Below are 24594 nucleotides of genomic sequence, written 5' to 3' on the forward strand. Positions count from 1 at the left end.
GAATTGAATTGGACAAAACAAGGAGACAGAGGAGTATGTCCCAAATGAAAAAAAAAAAAAAAAAAAAAAAAAAGGGACAAAATCACAGCAAGAGAGCTGAATGAAATGGAGGAAGTAATATGCTTAACAGAGAATTTAAAGTAAGGGTCATAAAGATACTCACTAGACTTGAGAGTGGAGGACCTCAGTGACACCCTTGACAAAGAGAGAAAACATAAAGAACCAATCAGAGATGAAGAACTCAGTAGCTCAAATTAATAATATGCTAGAGGAAATTAATGTAGACCAGGAGAAGCAGAACAGACTAGTAACCAGGTGGAAAGAATAATGGAAAGCAAATAAGATGAACAGAAAACAGAAAAAAGTAACAAAAAATGAAAATAGACTTAGGAAACTCAGTGACACCATCAAGAGTAATGACATTTGCATTATAGGTATTTCAGAAGGAGAAAAGAGGGCAGAAAATGTATTTGAAGGACTAGTATCTGAAAACTTCCTGAATCTGGGGAATAAAACAGAAATCCAGATCCAGGAGGCACAGCGAGCACCCAAAAAATGAACCTAAGAAGGTCCACACCAAGACACATAGTAATTAAAATGACCCAAAGTAGGGATGCCTGGGTGGCTCAGTTGGTTGAGGGTCCAACTCTTGATCTTGGTTCAGGTTGTGATCTTACTTACAGCTCATGAGATCAAGCCTTGCATCAGGCTCTGTGCTGACCACTCACCACAATCCCTGACTAGGATTTTCTCTCTTCCTCTTTGTCTCTCCCTCTCTCTTTCCTTTCCTTGCTCTCTCTCTCTCTCTCTCTAATAAACATTTAAAAATAAATAAAATAAAATGGCCAAAAGTAGTGATAAAGACAAAAATTTTAAAGCAGCCAGAGAAAAGAAAGCAGTTACATACAAGGGAAACCCCATAAAGCTATCAGCTGATTTTTCAGCAGAAATTTTACAGGCCAGAAGGGAGTAGTAGCATGATGTACTCAAAGTGCTGAAAGTAAAAAAAAAACTACAGCCAAGAATACTGTATCCAGTAAGGTTATCATTCAGAATAGGACAAGATCAAGTTTCCCAAACAAAAGTTAAAGGAATTCATCACCACTAACCCAGCTCTATAAGAAATGTTAAGGGAGACTCTTTGTGTGAAATGGAAAGACCATAAGTAGTAATAAGAATAGGGTGCACAAAAGCAGTAAAAATAAGTATATCTACAAAAGTAAGTCAAGGGATTCACAAAATAAAAGGATGTAAAGTAAGACATCAAATACCTAAAATGTGGGAGGGGAGAGAAGTTAGAAAAAAATGGGTTCAAACTTAAGCGATCAACTTAATATAGACTGCTACATGCATATTATATACAAACCTAATGGTAATCACGAATCAAAAACTAGTAATAAGAGCAAAAAAATAACAACAAACTAAACAACAGGAGACAAAGAGAGAAAGGAATCCAAGTCAATCACTAAGAAAGCAAGCAAACCATGACAGAAGAGTGCAAGACAACAAAGGAACAGAGAAAACTACAAAAGCAACCATAAAACAAATAGCAAAATGGCAGTAAGCACATACCTATCAATAATTATTTTGAATGTAAATGGACTAAATGCTCCGATCAAAAGACCTAAGGTGAAGGGATGGATAAAATAATAATAATAATAATAAGCCCATCTATATGCTGTCTACAAGAGACAGGTCAGACCTAAAGACACCTGCAGACTAAAAGTAAAGAGATGGAGAAACATTTATTATGTAACCGCATGTGAAAAGAAAGCCAGGGTAGCCATACTTATATGAGACAAAATTGACTTTAAAACAAAGTAACAAGGGGTGCCTGGGTAGCTCAGTCAGTTAAGCGTCTGACTTCAGCTCAGGTCATGATCTCACTGTCTGTGAGTTCGAGCCCCGCGTCGGGCTCTGTGCTGACAGCTCAGAGCCTGGAGCCTGCTTCACACATTCTGTGTCTCCCTCTCTCTCTGCCCCTCCCCTGCTCATGCTCTGTGTCTCTCTGTCTCAAAAATAAATAAAAACATTTAAAAAAATTTTTTTAAAAAGTAATGAGACAAAGAAGAGCACCATATTATAAGGGGACAAATCCAATTTACGATTGGATATATCAGTTGTAAATATTTATGTACCCTACACGGAGCACCCAAATACAAGAAGCAGCTATTACAAACATAAAGTAATAGATGGTAATACAGTAATAGTAGGCGACTTTACCACCACACTCACATCAATGGACAGATCATCCGAACAGAAAATCAACAAGGAAACAATGGCTTTGAGTGACACACTGGACCAGATGGATCTAACAGATATATTCAGAACATTCCATACTAAAACAACAGAATACACATTTTTTTCAAGTGCACATGAGACAGTCTCCAGAATGGATCACATATTAGGCACCCAAACAAGTCTCAACAAATTCAAAAAGATGCAAGTCATACCATGCATCTTTTCTGACCACAACGCTAAGAAACTAAAAATTAACCACAGGGAAAAATCTAGAAAGAACACATATATATGGAGGTTAAATAACACACTAGTAAACAATGAATGGGCCAACTGAGAAATCAAAAAGAAACCAAAACATACGTAGACACAAGTTAAAATGAAACTATTAACAGCCCAAAATCCTTGGGATCAGCAAAAGCTGTTCTAAGAGAGAAGTTTATAGCAACAGAGAAAAGTTGACAGGCCTATATCAAGAAGAAAAACCTCAAACAACCTAACCTTACACCTAAAGGAGCTAGGAAAGAACAAAAACCCAAACCAGTAGAAGGAAGGAAATAATAAATATTAGAGCAGAAATAAACTAAAAATAAGACAAGTATATTATTTAGATATTAGACAAATATATATAATATCTAAAAAACAAAACAATAGGGCAATGAAACAAGCTGGTACTTTGAAAACATCAACAAAATTGATACACCTTTAGCCAGAATCATAAAAAAAGAAAAGGATTCAAATGAACAAAATCAGAAATGAAAGAGGACAAATAATAACCAGCACCATAGAAATATAATTATAAGAGAATATTATGAAAAATTATATACCAACAAATTAGACAACCTAGAAGAAATGGATAAATTCCTGGAAATATAATCTACCAAAACTAAACCAAGAAGAAATACGAAATTTGAACAGACCAATTACCAGCAATGATATTGAATCAGTAATCAAAAAACTCCCAACGAAGAAAAGTCCAGGACCAGTTTCACAAGTAAATTCTAACAAACATTTAAAGAAGAGTTAATAGCTATTCTTCTCAAACTTTTCCAAACATAGAAGAGAAGGGAAAGCTTCCAACTCATTCTATGAGGCCAGTATCACCCTACCAAAACCAGATAAAGACACTACATAAAAAGAGAACCATGGATCACTATCTCTGATGAGCAAAGATGCAAAAAGCCTCAACAAAGTATTAGCAAACCAAATTGAAGAATACATGAAAGAAATCATCTTCCATGATCAAGTGGGATTCATTCCTGAGATGTAAGCATGGTTAAATATTTGCAAATCAATCAACATGCTACATCACATCAATAAGAGAAAGGATAAAAAAACATATGATCATTACAATGGATAGTATAACATCAACTCGGGATAAAAACCCTCAAAACCAAGTAGGTTTACAGGGAACATACCTCGACATAACAAAGGCCATATATGAAAAACCCACAGCAAACATCATACTCAGTGGGTAAAAATGGAGAGCTTTTCCCCTAAAGTCAGGAAGAAGACAAGGATGTCCACTCTCACCACTTTTATTCGACATAGTACTGGAAGTCCTAGGCACAGCAATCAGACAACAGAAAGAAATAATAGCCTTCCAAATTGGTAAGGAAGAATCAACCTTTCACTATTTGCAGATGTCATACTATATACAGAAAATCTGAAAGATTCCACCAAAAAACTACCAGAACTGACACATGAATTCAGTAAGGTCACAGGACACAGAATTAACTTATACAATGCATTTCTATACACTAAAAATGAAGTAGCAGAAAGAGAAATTAAGAAAACAATCCCACTTACAATTATATCAAAAATAATAAAATACCTAGGCATATACTTAAGTAAGGAAGTGAAAGATCTACAGTCTGAAAACTATAAAACACTGATGAAAGAAACTGAAGACAACACAAACAAATGGAAAGATATTCCATGCTCGTGGACTGAAAGAACAAATAGAGTTAAAATTTTCACACTACCCAGAGCAAGCTGTAGATTTAATGCAACCCTTATCGAAGTAACAACAGCATTTTTCACAGAACTAGAAGAAACAATCCTAAAATTTGTATGGAACCACAAAAGATCCCAAATAGCCAAAGCAATCCGGGAAAGGAAGAACAAAACTGGAGGTATCACAGTCCCAGATTTGAAGATACACCACAAAGCTGTAGTAATCAAAACAGTATGACCCTGGCATAAAAACAGAAATCAACATCAATAGAAGAGAATAGAGAGGCCAGAAATAAACCCACAATTATATGGCTGATTCATCTTCCACAAAGGAGGCAAGAATATACAATGGGAAAAAGAAGTTTCTTCAACAAATGGTGTTCAGAAAACTGGACAGCCACATGCAAAAGAATGAAACTGGACCACTTTCTTATACTATACTCAAAAATAAACTCAAAATAGATTAAAAACCTAAATGTAGGACCTGAAACCTTAAAAATCCTAGAAGCAGAGGCAGTAATTTCTCTGACATCGGCCATAGCAACATTTTTCTAAGTATCTCTCCTGAGGCAAGAAAAACAAAAGCAAAAATAAACTACAGGGACTACATCAAAATAAAAAGCTCCTACACAGGGGTGCCCGGGTGGCTCAGTGGGTTAAGTGACTCTTGAATTCAGCTTGTGTCATGATCTCGCTGTTGTGAGATCAAGCCCTGCAATCAGGCTCTGCACTGGGCATGGAGCTTACCTAAGATGGCCTTTCTCTCCCTCCCTCTGCCCCTGTCACTGCTCCATCACACCCTCTCTTGAAAGATAGAAAGAAAGAAAGAAAGAAAGAAAGAAAGAAAGAAAGAAAGAAAGAGAAAAGATAAAACCTTTTGCACAGCAAAAGAAAAAAATCAACAAAACTAAAAGACAACCTACTGAATAGGAAATATTTGCAAACGATAAATCAAATAAAGGGTAGTATCCAAAATATATAAAGAACGGATACAACTCAATACCAAATAAAACCCAAAAAACAAAAAACCTCCAATTAAAAAATGGACAGAAGACATGAATAGACATTTCTCCAAAGAAGACATCCAGAGGGCCAGCAGATATGTGAAAAGATGCTCAACATCACTTATCAGGGAAATGCAGATCAAAACCACAATGAGGTATCACCTCACATCTGTCAGAATGGCCAAAATCAAAAACACAAGAAACAATCAGCATCGGCAAGGATGTAGAAAAAGGAACACTTGTGGATTGTTGGTAGGAAGGCAAACTGGTGCAGCCACTGTAGAAAACAGTATGGAGGTTCCTCAAAAAATTAAAAATAGGATGATCATATGATCCAGTAATTCAACCACGGAAGTATTCACCCAAAGAATATGAATACACGAATTCAAAAAGATATATATCCCTCTATGTTTATTAGACCATTATTTACAATAGCCAAGTTATGGAAGCAGCCCAGGTGTCCGTTAATAGGAGAATGGATAAAGAAGATGTGGTATGAATGTGTGTACATGTATATATATCACATTATATACACACGGCTCAGGTTATGATCTCACGGCATGTGAGTTCGAGCCCTGCGTTGGGCTCTGTGATTATATTACACACGTATAATTTGATACTAGTCAGCCATGAAACAGAATGAGATCTTGTCATTTGCAACAACATGGAAAGAGCTACAGAGTATAATGCTAAGTGAAATATTCAGAGAAATGACTATGGTTACCAGAGGGGAGGTTGGTGGGGGGATGGTTAAAGTAGGTGAAGGGGAGTAAGAACACACTTATCATTATGAGCCCTGAGTAACGTATACTAATGTAAACTAATACAACACCGCACATGAACTATGCTGAAATTAACATTTTTAAAAATAATGCAACACATTAAATAACTTAAAAAAAAAAAAAAAAAAAAAAGAGTTCCAGGAATGGACTCCATTGAGACTAAGGACCAGACATGGTTAAGGACCGCAGTGCATCAATGACCAAGGGGAACATTTGGATCAGAGCAGCTTTTGCCCTCAGACTGTAATTTAAAGATCAGTACCTGAGGAACTTTATCTGAGAACAAAGTAACAGCCAACAGAACAGCCAATACTGAAGAACTCAGAGTAGTGAATGTGAAGCTGACTTGTATGGTTGTACTTCATTTCCATTCAAGGATAATGTATGTGCTGGGGGGTGGGGGGAAGGAATGATTAAGAAAACTAAACCTAAATATAAATCACTGAAAAGCCACAAAAGTGACAAAACAATATTAAGAGGACCAAAGTGATAAGACAAAGTAATTCAATGTAGAGAGAGAGTTTGAGGCATTTCCATTTCAAAAAAAAAAAAATTCCGTGAGATCTTTTTACAAACTTGTAGCATTTAAAACTGTATTTATAAAATACATCAATCCAAACAAGTTTTGATTTATATGTCATAATCAGTGGAGTTAATTATGTAGGAGTCTGCTAATTGATTTACATAGAATTCTCATTAAAATATCCCCATGTATAAACACAATTAAAATAGAACTACATGCTTCTATTATAAAATACAAAAATGTATGGGGCACATGGGTGGCTCAGTTGGTTAACCATCTGACTTCAGCTCAGGTCATGATCTCACGGTCTAGGAGTTTGAGCCCAAGTCGGGCTCTGTGCTGACAGCTCAGAGCCTGGAGCCTGCTTCGGATTCTGTGTCTCCCTCTCTTTCTGCCCCTCCCCCACTTGTGCGCGCACGTGCTCTCTCTCTCTCTCTCTCTCAAAAGCAAACAATAAAAAAAAAATGTGAGACTGAAACAATGACAAACACCTATTTATTATATTAAATACAAGCCTGAAATGTTACGTAGATACACAGATTCCAAGAAATTACATTTCAGATGCTCAAAGTCCTGCTGGTGCTTTGACAATGAAAACGATGCTTTAGAGGGCTTTTCTTTTTAATTCATAAAAAAAGCAACAATCGGGGGGTATAAAATAAGACCCCAAACTTCAAAGTTTATTCAAAATTGTTTTGAATCCCTAAGGTGGCTGCAAACAGTCTGTTTTTACATAGTCCTGGCTTCAAGGAATGTGGACAACACGGTCTGTACGGATTTGTGCCCGGGAAGCCCACCGCCGCTACCCTACACAGTAGTCTCGTGTTTCCATAGCCCAGTCCTGACGTTGCCGGTGCTATCTGTACCCAGCAAGGGGCCCTCCTGCCCACTGCTTTTGATTGGTCCATTCTGGATGGCCAAGTTGAGTCCGTAAGACTTCTGCTGACTTTCAAGCTCAACTACAATTGGCTTCCTTAAGGCATCTTTTTTACTACTATTTGAAATAGGCTTTTCAAAATTTCTGCTGCTCTTGGGAAGCGTGCTACAGCCGTCGCTGCTATCGGGTTGGGGCGGGTTGTACTGTCTCTCTCTGTAGGCTAAATAAGCCCTTCGACTCCTCGAGTGTCCTTCATTGTTGCCCGGCCGGCTTTTAGGTAAGCCGTTCTGCACGCTGCCTTCCACGCTGGTTGGGACGTCATAGGCATACTCTCTTAGGACAGTCAGTCTGCTTGCCCGGTGTCCTTTACTTCTGTTTTTATGATGGCGGCTTGGGTGCACATTTGTTCGACACTGAACTTCTAAAGGTGCCACATGCATTTTGATATCATTGTCCATTGAATGTTCCGTCAGACTATTATCAAGCTGAGGCGTGGAGTTCAAAGGCAGGGAATTGGTGTGGCACTGAGCCGCCGCAGCCTGCAAGTTGGTTAACTTGCAGCCCTGGGAGGAATTTTTGAAGCTCGATGTACTCTTGTTTGTGCATGAAGATTCTGCACTACTGTTGGTGCACTTAGGCGCCTCTCCGTTCGCGCCACTGGAGCTGGGGGGCTGTACATTAACCTGCACGGAGTACGAGCTCCGGCCGGGGCAGCAGGTCATGATCCACGCAAGTCTAACATCCTCCCTATTGACGCAGTGGTGAACCACGATGAATGCGCTGAGACTCAAACACGTGGCTCCAAAAAAGAAGCTGAACACCAAGTCCAAAGGGTAATACAAGGAAACAGCCAAGGCCCCAAACATCCACAGGGCGACATATAAGAGCAAGGTAAGACTGGCCCCCAAAAGTTGAGAATGAAAAGTGTGCTCATTTTCCAATGCTGACGTCGAAATCAGAGACAGAGACAGGGAATCCTGATGGTTGACTTCGCCATTTTCATTGGCCGCCAGCCTCTGCTGCTCCTCCGTGGGCTCCTTCAGCTCATATTTGCGCTCAGGGTGTCTTTTCAACTGAATAAATATGCTCAGGAAGTACATACAGTTCACAAACGTGATGAAGCTGGCAGGCCCGTAGAAGGCTCCCAAGGAGGGTTCCCACGCCATCCAGCAACTAGGAAAGAAAATGGGAAACCAGTTCAGATGCTGCATGGCAACCAACTGTGCCAGGAACTGCAGGAGAGTCAGGGCCTGGGAAAGCATTAAAAGAGAAGCAACTGGGGTCAGGTACGCAGAGAACACAAAACACTCACTAGGGTGCATGTGGCCGACTGCCGTAATTCTTGATGTTCGCGGCCGCTGTTATACCACAAACTATGATGGGTATGCCACCGCCGATCAGGTAGAATCTGGAAGGAGGGACAATGTGAATGTCAGCTCATCATTGCCATTGATTAAGGTGCACACATCCCGGTATCTCGGTATTGCAATAGTCCTTCCTCAATGATTATTATAAACTGGAGGTTAACTTTTGGAGGCTGCTTTGTTAACAAAAACTTTTTAAAAAATTTTTAAGTTTTTGTTCGGATAGCTTTTTTTGAGTAGGCTACCACATTTCCACTTGAGGAAAGCTGATCAGCTTCTGCCACCCTGTGGACAGGAAGAGATACTGCAGGTAGGGTTTTACTCTTGCCACGGGAATTCAGCAGGCAAACCAGTAAGTTAGTCCATTACAAAATGGACTTTAAGGTCTCGCTGTGCCATACAGTTCACACAAAATATGTAATAATATTAACTACTGATTAATGTCTGCCTATGCCTGCGTGTTGCAGGCCACCTCACTGCTGTGTATGCTTATCCCTAGTCACTGAGGCAAGGAAGGTGCCCCATCTCAGGCTCACACAGTGCCCAGGCCCCTCCTGACCTCCTTCCCATGGACTCACTGGGGACAGCAAGAAAAAGGATCGTGCAGTAGGAACTGAGGAGACAGAATGGCGGTGAGTCCTACCAAGAGAAACTTCTTTTCTTGACCAGAGCTTCTTTGAGCTCCCTGATTAGAGAAAATAGGAACTTTGTGCCCTGGCCGCATCCTGCTGGGTACAGTCAGAATCTTAACTCTGCATCTGCCAATTCTAGAGACACAGCCCCATTCCTGAGCTGGCTGGATAAAGGCAGTGCAGTAAAGCCTTGGATTGTGAGTAACCTGTTCTGTGAGTGTTCCACAAGACGAGTAAACATTTCTAATAAGTTTTAACTTGATAAACGAGTGATGTCTTGCAATACGAGTAGTCTGTGTTGCCGAATGTCACATGATCACAAATGGGCCAATGGTTCTCTCTCTCTTGTTGGGGGATTGTGGGTGATCATCTCCCATGCTCAGATGCTCGGTCTCAGGCTGCTGTGTTTGGCAGAGATCAGTGATTTTGCAGAACATCAGAAAGTACCCACAACAGGCCCAGTGTATTTTTTTTGTCATTTCAAAGCACTTACGGACAGTCCTTTGCTTTTCCGTACAAGAGTAAACTTAGGAATACTTTGCTTCATTCTAAGTCAGGCTGCTTGCAGATATAGACCCCTTTCTCTGCTGCCTTATTGCCAGTTACATTAAATACAGTACATGACAAAAGTTTATTAATACTGTACTGTAGTCAACATCCGTTAGTGATAGTGAAAGTCATCTGACACAATAACCCTCCTCTGGCTGGTCTCCCTCACACCAGCCATGAAAGTTCAGGTTATTTTATTTTTCTTTATATTTTGTATTTTATTATTTTGGATTATATTGCAGTAATGTAATCACTTTTATATGACTATTTTTGGGTTGTGGAACAAATCATCTGAGTTTCCATTATTTCTTATGGGGAAATTCGCTTTGATATACAAGTGCTTTGGATTACAAGCATGCTTCCATAATGAATTATGCTCGCAAACCAAGGTTTTACTATATTCAAAACTTTTACTTAATGCTTGGGGTTATTATTTATTTTCTCAGAACCTAACAATAGGAAGGAATAGCTCTGAAGGATGGGATCCCTAAATCTCTTAATCAAACACCATCTCTCAGTTCTTTTAACCCAAGTGACAGAGGTGCCAACTCGCATCCTGTAACCTGACTCTGGTCAAGCACTCCTGTTTGTCCCTTAATCGTCCAGGGAACCATTCACTCCCTGAATCTTTTACGTTCTCAGGCATTCTCTTTCAGTTCTTCCCTTTACTTGCTATGGCCCATTTATTAAATATCAACATGGCCCTTGGGGTGCCTGGGTGGCTCAGTCGGTTGAGCGTCCGACTTTGACTCAGGTCATGATCTCGTGGTCTGTGAGTTCGAGCCCCACATCGGGCTATGTGCTAACGGCTCAGAGCCTGGAGCCTGCTTCCGATTCTGTGCCTCCCTCTCTCTCTGCTCCTCCCCTGCTCACACTCTGTCTCTCTCTCAAAAATAAATAAAGGTTAAAAAAAAATTAAAAAAAAAAAATCAACATGGCCTCAGGACCATTTTTTAACCAACTTCTCCCTGGGGGATTTGGTTTATTATCCTTGTCTTCAATCACCACACATGGAAAATGTCTCCTGTCCTGTCTGTAAAATGCCTAGCACATCTTCCCTACTGAGTACCAGGTTTCCAAAAATGTACACTTCTCACAAAAAGTACTAGTAAGCCTGCCTCCCCTGTGCTTACCTGCCCCGCCCCCATTCTACATTTCCTGTATTATTTTCTCAGTTGACAGAAGCACCATGTGCCAAACTAAACTAGAGCACTTTGTAACCATCTTGGAATTCTCTCCCTCCCACACGTTTTAAATCCAGTTGGCCATCAACCCTAGAGAAGTTGCCTCAACTGTCTTCAACACACACACCCTCTACTCTCCATGATGCTGTTCTGGTTTCAGTCCTCATGGGGACCACCCTAATGACCTCAGCAGAATTCCTTACTCTCAGGGTCTCCAATTTTTACTCTATATTAATGCAAAGCTGTCCTTCTAAAGAGATAACTAGTCAGGCCACTCCCTTAGGTAAGTCTTCAATGGCTGCCCACATTTTAACATGGCTTCCAAAGGCCTGAAACGTAACTTTCACTCGGAATTCCGGCAACTCTCCACCACATACCATAGGTTCCCGCCAAACTGCATTTCTTGAAGTTTCCTCAGCTCACTCACCACATAATCTTGTATCTGGAGTGTCCCCTCTCCCCTTTGCTCTAATCCCTAATGAAGGATCATCACTAATGGTCAATACTTCCTAACACCATCCCCCCAAATTAATGGTGCCTTTGTTTGCACTTTCAAAAGACCGTAACTCCACTGTGTAACGTTCTTACACAGCCTGCAGCTGATTCTTTACGGTCTCCTCACGCAGACTGTAAACCCCTCAAAGGCAGGACAGCTTAAGTCTCTGGTCCCGTGCCAAGTACACAGCCAGCATTCAGTAAACTCAATTACCATTGGTCAATTTTTACTCATCCAGCACGATAATCCATTATTTTCTTCTTATAATTGTGAAGAAAGGTGTAACTCCAAAACTATGTTGTCCTTTGTAGGGAATCATTAAATTGAAACACACTTAAGTAGGTTAAAAATCTCTGACATGGCCTCAAGGAGATAAAAACAGTTAACATTTTCTTAGAGCCGATTAGATGCTGCTTCACACATTACGGCACTTAGTTACTCCCACTTTGTAGATGAGAGAGGAAGGCACGGAGAGGGTACAACCTCACGAAGGGCTTCCAGCTGGACGGCTGTGCAGCCAGTGCCCAAACCCAGGAAGCCCGGCTTCCAAGTCCATTATGTACTCCCCAAAACTTACTCAGAATTGTTTTGCTATGATGAAGCTTCAGCTAAACTGATGTTTCATGAACATTTACTATGAAACACTGAACAAAGATACCAAATACCTGAGCATTGGTCTTGGTGGAGGTGGTAGTTCATCAGGATCCTGGCATCTTTTAGCCTTTCTAGTGACTTGTTTGTAGATATTTCGAGCCGTCACTCCCACCCATAGTACTGTAGCAAGAGTGGAATAATGAAGAATTATTCCAATCTAGAAAGAAGATTGAAGACTATATGTAAGCTAAAAGGAAAAAAAAAATTCCCCAGTAGTAGCTGCCACCAAGGTTTACCAAAAATAACTGGTAAGTAACTTCCAAAAATATGATTCAAAACCAGTATGACAGTATCTTCTAAAGATCAGTTCCTCTACCCACGAATCAAACAGAGGACCCTAACAGACATGTGACAGAGGGTTATGTCCCCTAACAGACAAACCAACATTTGGATCTCGGAGGCCCACACACTACGTACAATTTATACCCAAGAAAACCCTTCATACACCACAGAATTGGCTTTTCAATATCTTTAAACCAAAGGTGTGTGTGTCAGGGATGCAATGTCATAAATTAGAGTTCAGTTTCGAAGGCCCGTTTTAAGGAAGAATGTAGAAGGCAAGGGTAACCAGAGACTGAAAGTCACAATACACAGAGAATAAGCTTTAGTGTGACAGAACGGAGTTGTTCTAATTCAGAAGCATTTACTATATACGGTGACGGTAAGACAGCAAGGTAATACACTGGTGGTTAAGAGGGTGAGATCTAGAATCAACAACTTCTGCCTGGTTTTAAAACCAGGATCCACCCCTTACCTGCTCTGATACCTTAGCAGAGTCACATAACATCTCAAACATTGGTTTCTTCGTTGATAAACGGAGAGAGATATGAAAGTAGCGGGAGACTAACTAAGAGAGCCTACATAAAGCATTTTGCACATTGCCTGGCATATGGTAAATAATCAAGAAAAATGGTACCTGTATTTTAAGTATTACTATTAAGAGTGTGCTTTTAAGTAAATAATGTCACCTCTCTAAATTAATTTTCCTCATTTGAAGAGTGGGAAGATTATCAATAACCATCTCTAGCAATTTTGTGGGGATTATATGGTTACAATATTTAAGACACAATAGGTACCCATTTAAGAGCAGGTAACTGTAGCACATGTAATGGTCACACTAATTATGTTTCTTCCCTCAGAGGGGTGATGGAGGGTATGTTTACCATGTGACTTGAGTGTGAAGCAACTCTAGTTGAAGATCAAATTCTAGGTGAGGCTATGTACTGGGGCTAAGAAAGCCTTAAAATCCATTTTAAGAAAAATAAGTGTGTCACTGGGGCATCAAGGACATAATTCAGCTTTCTTGTCTAACTACCATATTTTAATGTTTCCTTTTTAAACAATTATCACGGGTAACATCCTATTAATGAAAATCTTCAAGAAAAATTTTTTCATTCTAAAAAGATGGCTCTCCGATCTCAAGAGAATCGATCTGACTGCCATCACCAAACCTGTGTCAATAATACATGCATTTAGATTGTTGCCCAGAAATTTTAATGAGAACCAGTGAGCGCCAAAATCTGGTAAATGAAAACCCAAGTCTTCTTTTGCAGGACAAAAACGAAGGTAGTCACTGTCCAGCCTGAACCTTACAGTGACTTGGGAAGGGCCGGCAGGCTGGATCCAGCTCGGCCAAATGAGAAAACTCAGATTGATTTTCTTTGTAAGGAGAGGAGTGGCTCCTTGGCTTCCATTAGTTTTACTGACTGTACTGTAAAAGCAAAATTTACAGAGGAAAGTGGAACAAAAAGCAGAAAATAAACCTTAAGCTATCTGGAGTCACACCAAATACTAGAAGTAAAAATAGTGTAAATGAATTTGGTACACAGACACCAAAACATTCAAGACAAATCACAATGGTAGGCTTTATGAGTGATGCTGAGGTCAGAAGAATAAGACTGAGCTGTGAAGTAAGTTTAAAAAATAGGAGTAAAAATGTTTTCAACATAGGAGGTGCAGGATGGAGCATTTTCTTGTTTTAGATCCAAGAGGGAAAACTCAACCTTTAGATTTTGAAGTGTTTTCTACAGCATTTCAAAATTTCCAGAAGTATTCATGCTGGAAATTACCGAAGCCTTCAGTCAAATATTACCAATAGCAGAATTTTAGGAGCCTGATGTCTCCTAGTAACCATCATGGAAGCAAATCTCCTGATATTCCACAAGAACTGGAATAAAGGAGAGACTGAGAACTGGCAGAGAGGGTATTCCTAGCTTTTGGAATGGGGTACTTCCTACTGTACTCTCTATCAGACCCTTGAAATACAATCTCACTGTCAAATTTCTTCCACTTGCGTTAGAAATGCATGTGGAGGGGCACCTGGGTTGCTTAGTTGCTTGAACGTCCAACTTCGGCTCAGATCATGATCTTGTGGTTCCTGAGTTCGAGCCCCATGTCTGGCTCTGTGCTAACAGCTCAGACCCTGGAGCCTGCTTCAGATTCTGTCTCCCTCTCTCTCTGCCCTCCCCCAGCTCTCACACACACACTCTCTCTCTCTCTCTCTCTCTCAAAAATAAATAAGCATTAAAAAAAAATTAGAAATACAAGGGGAAAGTTTGTAAAGTTTGGGAATAAGTAATCTAATTTATAGGGCATGCAAATGATTAGTGAGGTCACCTGATCTCAGGATATCAATTTCCAAAGCTGTAAAATGGATATAAAATAATCATCCTAAAGAGTTGCCCTTGAGGGGAACCTGTGTGGCTCAGTCGGTTAAGTGTCCGACTCCTGATTTCAGCTAGGTCATGATCTCACAGTTTGTGAGTTCGAGCCCCACGTCAGGCTCCGTGCTGATACTGCAAAGCCTGCTTGGGATCCTCTCTCTTTTCCTCTCTCAAAATAAATAAAAAAATAAAACCTTAAAAACAAAGAAAAAAGAGTTGCACTTTATATATAGGCTACCTAACCACACTCACAAACTAGAGACCAAACATTATAACAACCATGCTTTTAACCACCAGTAAACCTAAGATATTACAGCATGTACAGCAAGTGTGCAAAAAAATTATCTTTAATATTCATATAATAATGTATGAATACATACGAAATAATAATAGTTTCCACTACTGAATGCCTGCTATGTGCCAAAAAACGTATTTAGACAATTTGTACGTGCTTCCATTTATCCTCCTAATGTCCCAACCACACCTGTTGGCTTCCAAATCCCATGCCCCTTCTATTGTGCTGTGTGTCTTCACTGAACAGTAAAGCACAGTGGTGAGGGGGGAGGGCCACCCGAGTCAGAGAGACTGGCATCTGAATCACACCTCTGCCACCTAACAGCCCTTGATTTGGGGCAAGCTGTTTCAAATCCCTACGACTCAATTTCTGTATTGATAAAATAGATGAGTAAGAAGTACCTCCCAGGGTTAACATGAAAGTTAAGATAACACATTTGCAGTAGTTGGCAAGTCGACTCTCTTAATATTCACTGATTAAATTTCCCCAATGCATTTCACGTGTCATTGCAGAAGAACTCTAGATAAGAGATACAAAAGGACACCAGAGAAGGTCAGCCAGCACTGTGCTTAATAGATTAAATCATGGATGGAATGGTAGAGGAACAAGGGGACTTAGGTAAGATCCAGCCAAATCTTTTCTAAGGAAAACCAGGGAAACCAAGGACAGAAGATTATTTATCAAACAATTATCCGGCAGTGCATCATGACCCAGAACCCAGAACCTTTCCAACTGGGAGTCAACAGCCCTGGCTCCTCTGTCACTCAGCTTCTTATTCTCCTTCGACTCCTTCTGCCAAAGAGAGTAAAAGGCTGTAGAATGTACCCACGGTACCCCCTGGAACAGACAGAGTGGGAAGGACCTGGCTGGTGCCTAGTGGCACCTTGAATAACCTCAACCAATCACTGTGGGGTGGAACCTATATTAGAACCTGTTCTTGCTGCTCATAAAATATATGAGCACTAAAAAGGGAGATAAGAAACATAAAAGTACGTTGATCAGGTACACATATCAAACTGCATGTAAGATACGTACACCTCAGGGTTCCGTTTTAGAACCTTAGGGTTTCCGCTGGAGGAACCTTGATGATCATTTAAGTTAATTAGCCCAACCCATTATTGTACAGAAGAAGCATTAAGTCCCTACCAGGTTAAGCAGGTAGTCATACTAGTCATTTGGCAGACACCGAATTTGAACCTACCTACTAGTGTCCAGAACCCCAGGCCAGTCCTGCACGCCTTCTACCAACCCCCCCCCCCCGCTCAGCTGGCTTCTAACTGAACTATCACAACAGCAAAGCAAAACCAGGCATGTCTGAGTCAGAAGCAGCAAGAATGTCTTTCATAGAAGAAGGGGAAAACATTGTAAAAACAGAAGAACACGACATACGAAAACATCTAAAGACTTGCCTTTCCCTTTTTAAAAAATAAATAATTATGTAATGGACCTTCAGTGTAGAGGCCCCGGATAACTCCATGAAAATTCATCTCCTTTTCTTTCTAGAAATGGTATAAAATGTCATTCAGGGCAACGAAAGGCAGTCATCTTCACAAAGGCCTCTTTCTATTCATCTCCTTAGTGAAATAAATGTGTCTGCTTTGTGAAAACAATGACTATTTTTAGACAAAAGTGAGACTACCACTACCACCGCATGTGCTGGGCACGCTCCTAACAGCCCATGCTCAGGATGGCTCCAGGGTTGAATGTTTTCTACTATTTGTAAACAAAGGCCTTTTTCTGTTTGTTCACCCAGTAAGTACTTGCTAAGCATCTAGTATCACCTACTCTGGGTCAGGTCCTGGGCTGATCCCTGGATAAACACGGGTGTATCAAATCCAGGGGATTCCTGCCCCTGCAGAGCATCGCGTCCAGAGTCAGTAAACAGGTAAACACCAGTCGACTGCAAAGTTTCAGAGGCATCATGGAAATGTAATAAGTACCGTATGATAATGAGGGGAGGGGAGGGGAGGGGAGGGGAGGGGAGGGACAGTATCTCTCAAACAGTAACAGTAAAACTGAGGCCCCCAAACAAGATGAAGAGAAATCAGAAGCGGGGAAGGACTGAGAAAACAGGAGACTATCTTCTGTGCATGGATTCAGTTGACCCAAGTCCCATTATCTGACCTGTCGTAGGCTCCAATCAGGTTTGTTTCTCAATGTATACTAATGGCCTACAACAGAAACATTCTGCACAGCTGAGAGGTGATTTTGTCACTAGTGACAGCAGTAATAATAGCTACTATCTACGAGCACGTTCTGTATACCAGGTATTCCTGAGTTCCTTAATCCTCTCCATGATTCTTATACACACTCCTATTGTCAGTTAGAGGTCAGCTCTACAATACTAGATTAATTGCCAGCCTTAGGTTCAAGACACATTCTAATGACGAGACCAAGCATGGCCTGCTTTGATTTAATTAGTTACTGTTTGCAAGCATCTAGGAATCTTGATCAAAAGGTGAGACCTTGATCAAACCTGTATCAAATAACATAATCCCCTTCACCCCAGGTAACCACCCTATACCTTATGTTTACCATCTCTTTGCCTTCCTTCCTCAGCTTTACCACATCTACATATTTCCATTAAAAGCGAGCTGTTCCCATATTACTTTTTTCTTTACAAAAAAAGACGGCGGGGTGGATGTAATTTATGGGACTTAATTTTTTCACGTTATGTTCCTAAGACTTACCCATATTGTTACACATTGTTGTCATTCATTAGTTCTGACTGCTGCATGATATCACAGTTTATTCATCCGCTCTCTCACCGATGGGCATTTGGGTTGCGTCCAGGTTTTTTCTATTGTGCACAGCGCTGCTATGAATATTCATGTGCATGCGTATACTCCTACACATGTACGTACACACGCGCACGTGTGCCTGTTGCCTACGGGCAAGCTCACCCTCTGATTCCAGGAGTGGGGCTGCTGGGTCTCAAGGTGTGTGCATGTTTAACTTCAGATGGCAAAGCCTCCCCAAATCATCCACTTACATTCCCACCCACTATGTATAAAACATGTGGACCCACATGTTCTTCATGACCCAGCAGTGTCAGGCTTGACTTCTGCTGACGGAAAAGGCATAAATATTACCGCATTGTCTTAATTTGCATCTCCATGACCACCCATGCTGCTGAGTACCTCTTCCCGTGTATACGGACTCCCTCAGTGTATACATTCTCCTCTATGAAAAGCCTGTCTGCTCTCACCACTTTTTCTACTGGGTCGGTTGGGACATTCTCATTGATTACAGTTTTTAATGTATTTTTTATCCTAATGTCCTTTCGGTGGTATGTATTAAGAAGAATGTCTTCCAGGTCTCCTAGGATTTCACTCATGTAGAATTTGAGAAACTCACCAGATGATCACAGATGAAGGGAGGGAAAAATAAGATAAAAACAGAGAGGGAGGCAAACCATAAGAGACTCTTAAATAGAACAAACTGAGGGTTGATGGGGGGGGGGGGGGGTGGAGGCCAGGGGAGAGGGCAAAATGGGTGATGGGCATTAAAGAAAGCACTTGTTGGGATGAGCACTGGGTGTTGTATGTAAGTGACGAATCACGGGAATCTACTCCTGAGGTCAAGACTAGACTGTATGTTAACCAAATTGAGAGTAAAAAAAAAAATAAAAAAAACCAAACAAACAAAAAAAGGAACAGTGTCTTCCAATTTGTTAGCTTGTCCTTCCACTTTCATTAAGGAATCTTAACAAAAGCTCTTATTTTTAATTCAGTTACAATTATCTCTCTTCTAGTCAATGCCTTTTAGTGTCATAATTAAGAAATCCCTTATCCCAAGAATGGTGATATTTCCCACTATGAATTTTAGCATTTTGGCTTGACCATGTTAGTTTTTAATCCACCCAGAATTGACATCTTATAAGGCACAACTGTAATGTTTTTCCACGTGGATTTTCCCAGCTCCTTTTTATTTTACTGCAGAGGTCTCTCTTTCCCTAGCTGATGAGGCGTGCAGCCTCAGTCTCACACCAAAGTTCCACGTGGGTCTGCCTTGGGGTCTCCCTTCTGCTTGCACTGGTCTGTGTCCTTCTCCCTACACCAAATGCCTCGGTGTTCATGACAAGAGCCTCACAAGCTCTGATGATCAGAAGGGCAGTCTTCTCGCTCTACTCTTCCCGTGCAGAAAAGTCCTGGCTATCTTTATCTTCGGTCCTTTGCTTTTAATGTAGATTTAAAAACCATCTTACTGAGTTTCGTAAAAAAAATTATTTAATGTATATATTAATTTCAGAGGAACCACCACTTTTCTGATATTAAAACTACCTTTCCTTCAGCCTAGTATATCTTTCCATTTACTTAGGTCTTCTTTTAATACTTTATTACTATTTTGCCTGTAAATCGCGAACATCTTTTATTATTTCTTGGTACCTGATATTCTCTGATGCCACATAAATGGCACCTTCACATTAATTATGTTTTCTCAGAGTTCTATTTCTGCAAGCTAGCATCAAACTCCTGCATGTTCCCCCTTGGCTAAACCTTCCCATTACTTCAAATAATTTATCTGTGAATTACTGTAGGATTTTTCGTATATAAATAATCACATAATCTGATAACTCAATTATTATCCCCAATTTATGGGTGAGAAAACTCAAACATAGAAAAGCTAAACACTGAAATCACAGGATCTTAAAGAGATATCTACACCCCCCACCATGTTCACTGTAACATTATTCACAACAGCGAAGAGATGGAAATAACTTACATGTCCATCAACTGGTAAATGGATAAAGAAAATGTGGTGCGTCCATACAATGGAATACTATTCAGCCATAAAAAAGGAAGGAAATCCTATCCCATGCTACAACATGGATGAACCTCACTGAAAGACTTTACACGAAGTGAAATGAGCCAGTCAGTTGCAGAAGGATAAATACTGCATGAGTCCATTTGGATGAGGTATCTAAGTGGTCAAGCTCATAGAGGCAGAAAGTGAAACAGAGGTGGCCCAGAGCTGGGAGGAGAGGGGAGCAGGAAGTTGCTGTTTAACAGATACAGCATTTTAGTCATGCTAAAACAGGTTTCAGTCATGCAAGATGAAAAAGTTGTAGAAATCTGCTATACAACATTGTACTTATATTTAAACTGTACACTTAAAAGTTTATGAAGAGGGTGTATCTTTTTGTTATATGTTTTTTGCAATTAACAGACAAAGTTAGGGGTGCCTAGGTGGCTTGGTCTGTTATGCGTCCAACTTTGGCTCAGGTCATGATCTCACAATTTGTGAGTTCAAGCCCCACATCGGGCTCTCTGCTGTCAGGATGGAGCCCACTTCCGATCCTCTGTCCCTTTCTCTCTCTGCCCCTCCCCTGCTTTTGCTCTGTCTCTTTCAAAATAAATAAATAAACTTAAAAAAACAAACGTTAAATAAACTGTCCATCAAAACAGTAAACAGTAAACCTGAGATCCAAATCCAGGCAGTCTGACTCTTAATTACGATATGGCACCACTTGCTATCATGCATACAGAAAAAAATATGCAAATATAGGAAATACGGAGAATTTTAGGTCTATTCATATGTTGAATAATTTTGGTTTTTTTTATACTTATCCTACAAGAATACTGTACTAAGCTTACATATAATAATTTACTTATTTGAAGTTACAAGTCGCATATTTTTAAACATGCTTTTTTAATGTTTATTTACATTTTGAGAGAGAGGGGGTGGTGCAGAGAGAGACAGAGACTGAATCTGAAGCAGGCTCCAGGCTGTGAGCTGATGATCCAGCACAGAGCCCGATGGGGGGCTCGAACCCACAAGCCGCGAGATCATGACCTGAGCCAAAATCGGACACCTAACTGACTCAGCCACCCGGGAGCCCCAAAAGTTGAATATTTTTTAAATTGTTCATATTTACCATACCTCACAAGTTTCTGATTTTTATATCTTCCAGTTAAATCTTTTTGAAGTTCCTATTTTGGTCATAAATAGGTGAAATAATTTTTAAAACTCTACTGTCAGAAAACATACTTTTCTCTTAGCTGAAGTCAGGGTCTTATAATTTTTTTAAATTAGATGTCTGCCACCATAACAGACATAACAAGTAGCAATGAATTCCCAAGGATAAAGAGACAAGCTCCCTAAGTCATGTGTTCAATTGTGAACTAAGAGTTCAAAACCTGAAATCTGGTAAGTGCCACTTGGCTTAACTTTCGTTAAAGAAAAATAACCTGAAGAAGCATTTTTTCCTTTTACAGTTAATAAAACATGAAATTACTTTCTAATACCAGTATTTTTTTCCCATTCCAGTTTTTCATTCTGACTTACCGCTTGGCAGACACTGGCATTTCTGGTTTGGGTCACTCCTCCCACAAAGACCACACAGGTCAGGAAAATATGAAAGCACAAGTTCACAAGCATATGCCAGCCCTTGAGACTGATCCTAATCAGACTGTTGAAAGAAAGAAACATTAATATTCAGGCTAGTCCATGTGAAGCAGGATACTATGATATTCATCCACAAGTCAGCAATTCCACCAACACAAAAGGCCAGATGTAAAGGTTTCATGCTTAAACATTTTACTTAGAACACATACACTATCACACACACACACAGGATTTGAGACATTTAAGTCAATACAGTGTCTTAACATTTAACTTTATGACCAAAAGAGACAAGTCGTTTATGGAACTACTGCACCCACGAAAGGCTAAACAAATTCTCCATAATAAGAAATATCTGGGCTTCTGTTAGTTATGATGTCTTCTGACGGCGGGATTACTTGTTTGCTTCCTAGAGGTTTCTGCAAGGTGCCAATCTCTACTTTTTCTGACCTACTAGGATAACGCGTCTAAATGCCCAGTGCGTTTCTTCCTGGCCTTTCGTAACAAAATGCTGAAATCTTTCTTTTTTTAACATCAAAATCTCCTTTTGTTTCTTAACTAAATGTCAAGAAATGCCATATACGTCCAGCTTAAAAAGGAAAATACATTCTGGCAAAACCTCTTGTGAAGTGAATTTCTGCTTAGCAAATCCCTCTAGTTCCTACCATAAAATAAAAGTTTCTGTAGCTCTGCCTCCAATTAACAGAAACCATATCCCACACTGAAATGCCACAAACTTTCTTACAAATGCCATCTTTAAAATAAAGAATATCGCAACCTGCAAAAAGTCATAAAACACACATACCACCACAGTCTGGAGCTGGACGACACGGCTACGGGTAAGAGGCCTCCGGCTCCCCTCACCCACGGTTGTCCCCAAGCCTCACCTCCCCGCCTCCAACACATCCCTCCCATGTTCTTTCCCAGATACAAACAGACTGGATGCTATAAAAGACGAATTTACCACTGCATGGACTAATTACTTATGTCTCAAACTGCGTGAAATGAAGGAGGCTTGATGCGTTCTCAAGGAACTGCTCTTACTTTGGAAGGATAGCACGGTGTTAAAACTCAGCTTTATCCTCATTCAAGGTGAAAAACACCCTCCAAGTCAAAGTCCTCCATTCACCAAGTTCCCCTTCTTACCTGCGATGGTATATGTAACTGACGATGACCGTCAAGAGGCTCAAGAGAAGAATGACAGCGGTGGTGTAAACCACGGGGTGCAGAAGACTGGCCGCCTGGGTGTAGAGTTCAGATCCTGTCAAATCCTGGGGGGAGAAAAGAAAGGACCATTCTGGGAGCACTGTTCTGGACACGCGGAGATGTTCTCCAGAGACTAAAACACTCTGACCTTTATGACGTCTTCATTTTATTCGAGGACCAATGTTTCATGCTGTTTTCCTCACACCTTACTCTGCCTGACTCCCACCGTGTAAACTACTACGGTGTGTGCACTTAGGCTGTGTTCGTGTATGTGTGTATGTGTACACACACACATGCATACATACATACACGCACACACGTACCTTGTTCTACGTCGGCTTTGCAAATCTGCATACTGACTTTGCTACAAGGGTGACGGACAGCAGCAGCCTTGTGATAAGGCACAGCCCAGCAGTACCTCCGAGACAGCCTAGCCCAGACAGACGTTCCCAACCTGTGCAGGCAAGCTTAGCTCCAAGGCCAGCAAACACAAGTGGACTAAACACCGTGTAAGGCGCTGGGGACACAAGGGTCAGACATGGGTCCTGCCCATGAAGAAATGCAAGTCACAGGGGAGAGGGATGCACGATCAGATCACAACAACGTCTGAGGACGGTAAAGGCAACACGGTTTTGGGAGCGAAGAGCTCAAAAATCAATACCGTAAAATAACGGCAAATCACTCATTTGGCATTTATGATAATCCAGGCACTAGGCCAGCACCTCACAGCAAGTTAACTCTATGAGGTACACAAATCACGGGCCCCATTTTATAGTTTGAACAACTGAGGAGCAGAGAGGTTAAGTTCCGTGAGGATTAGGTCCAAGAGAACGTGGCTGCCAAGTCTGTGTTCTCCAACACCATGCAGACAGTGCCCCCACTACAATGAAAACAGTAGACACATAAGGCTTCTTCCTCGTAACGGACCAAAACAGGCTGGGAACGCGGCTTCCGTGCCGGCCACAGCCACCATGCCAGACAATAACGGTTGTAGAAGTCCAAGCTGTAGAGTCACCAGATCCCGTCACCACATGATCCTTCTAGACAGACTCTGGAGGCTACAAAATGACAGCTGGATGCAGGAAGTAGTTCACAGGAAACACATCTTTAATCTGAAGGTGCCGGACACATCCAGAAAAGCTAGATGGAAAAGGGGGCAAATTTTCCCACAGAAGAATGGGAAGCCGACACAATACAATTATGGATCTAAAAAGATCTTATCAGAACACCTTAACAAGCTCCTCACCGTAACAAATGATGAACAGAGGCTCACGGGGCCTGACAAAAATCACAGTTAATAAGAAACTGGAGATGCAACAAGGGAAATTGAATTCCAGTCTGAGTGTTCCACTACGCTGTGATGAGTCTCAAACCTGCAATTCATCTATTTATTTGACAAACGTTAATTGGGTACCCGCCACGGCCAGGAGCTGTGCCAAACCCCGGGTATTCAGCGAACCGCGGAACACAGTCCCAGCCCTCGAGAGCTGACAGGCTGTAAACTAAGTACCAAAAAGAGAAAATACAAGAGAAAAGTCCTATGGCCACAAGGTCTGAGCAACCAGCCCTTGCGAGATGCCCACGAGATTAGTCAATAGCACAGGGCCTCAGTGTGTTCACATTTTGCCACAAGTCCAGAATATCAATGGGAAAACTCAAAAACACACTGGGGCAACGAGAGCCAGTTAGATGCTAGTAAAAGCAGACACGTTTTTTTTTCATTTCTACAGGAAACTACTATTCCAGTGCATGATGAATAACTGAAGATAAGCTTTCAGTAGCCAGGGTTTGGTCTTCGGACTCTTTCCGTGCACCACTCATTGTAC

The 24594-nt window shown here is 40.8% G+C and overlaps 1 protein-coding gene across 1 annotated transcript in view; it reads right to left on the reverse strand.

Annotated features, from left to right (window-relative positions):
- Nucleotides 1–6981: 6981 nt before the first annotated feature.
- The window catches only part of ADGRA3 (adhesion G protein-coupled receptor A3), a 134894-nt gene continuing 117281 nt past the window's right edge, over nucleotides 6982–24594 (reverse strand). Inside the window, exons 15-19 of the mRNA XM_060655336.3 lie at nucleotides 22709–22833; nucleotides 21506–21629; nucleotides 12271–12416; nucleotides 8693–8788; nucleotides 6982–8553 (exon numbers count right to left, since the gene is read on the reverse strand). Of these exons, the coding sequence (XP_060511319.2) occupies nucleotides 7311–8553; nucleotides 8693–8788; nucleotides 12271–12416; nucleotides 21506–21629; nucleotides 22709–22833 (1734 nt within the window). The 3' untranslated portion in view covers nucleotides 6982–7310. The remainder of the gene's footprint in view (nucleotides 8554–8692; nucleotides 8789–12270; nucleotides 12417–21505; nucleotides 21630–22708; nucleotides 22834–24594) is intronic.

Source organism: Panthera onca, chromosome B1 (genome assembly GCF_046562875.1).
Source record: "Panthera onca isolate mPanOnc1 chromosome B1, mPanOnc1 haplotype 2, whole genome shotgun sequence".
Classification (NCBI taxonomy): Eukaryota; Metazoa; Chordata; class Mammalia; order Carnivora; family Felidae; genus Panthera; species Panthera onca.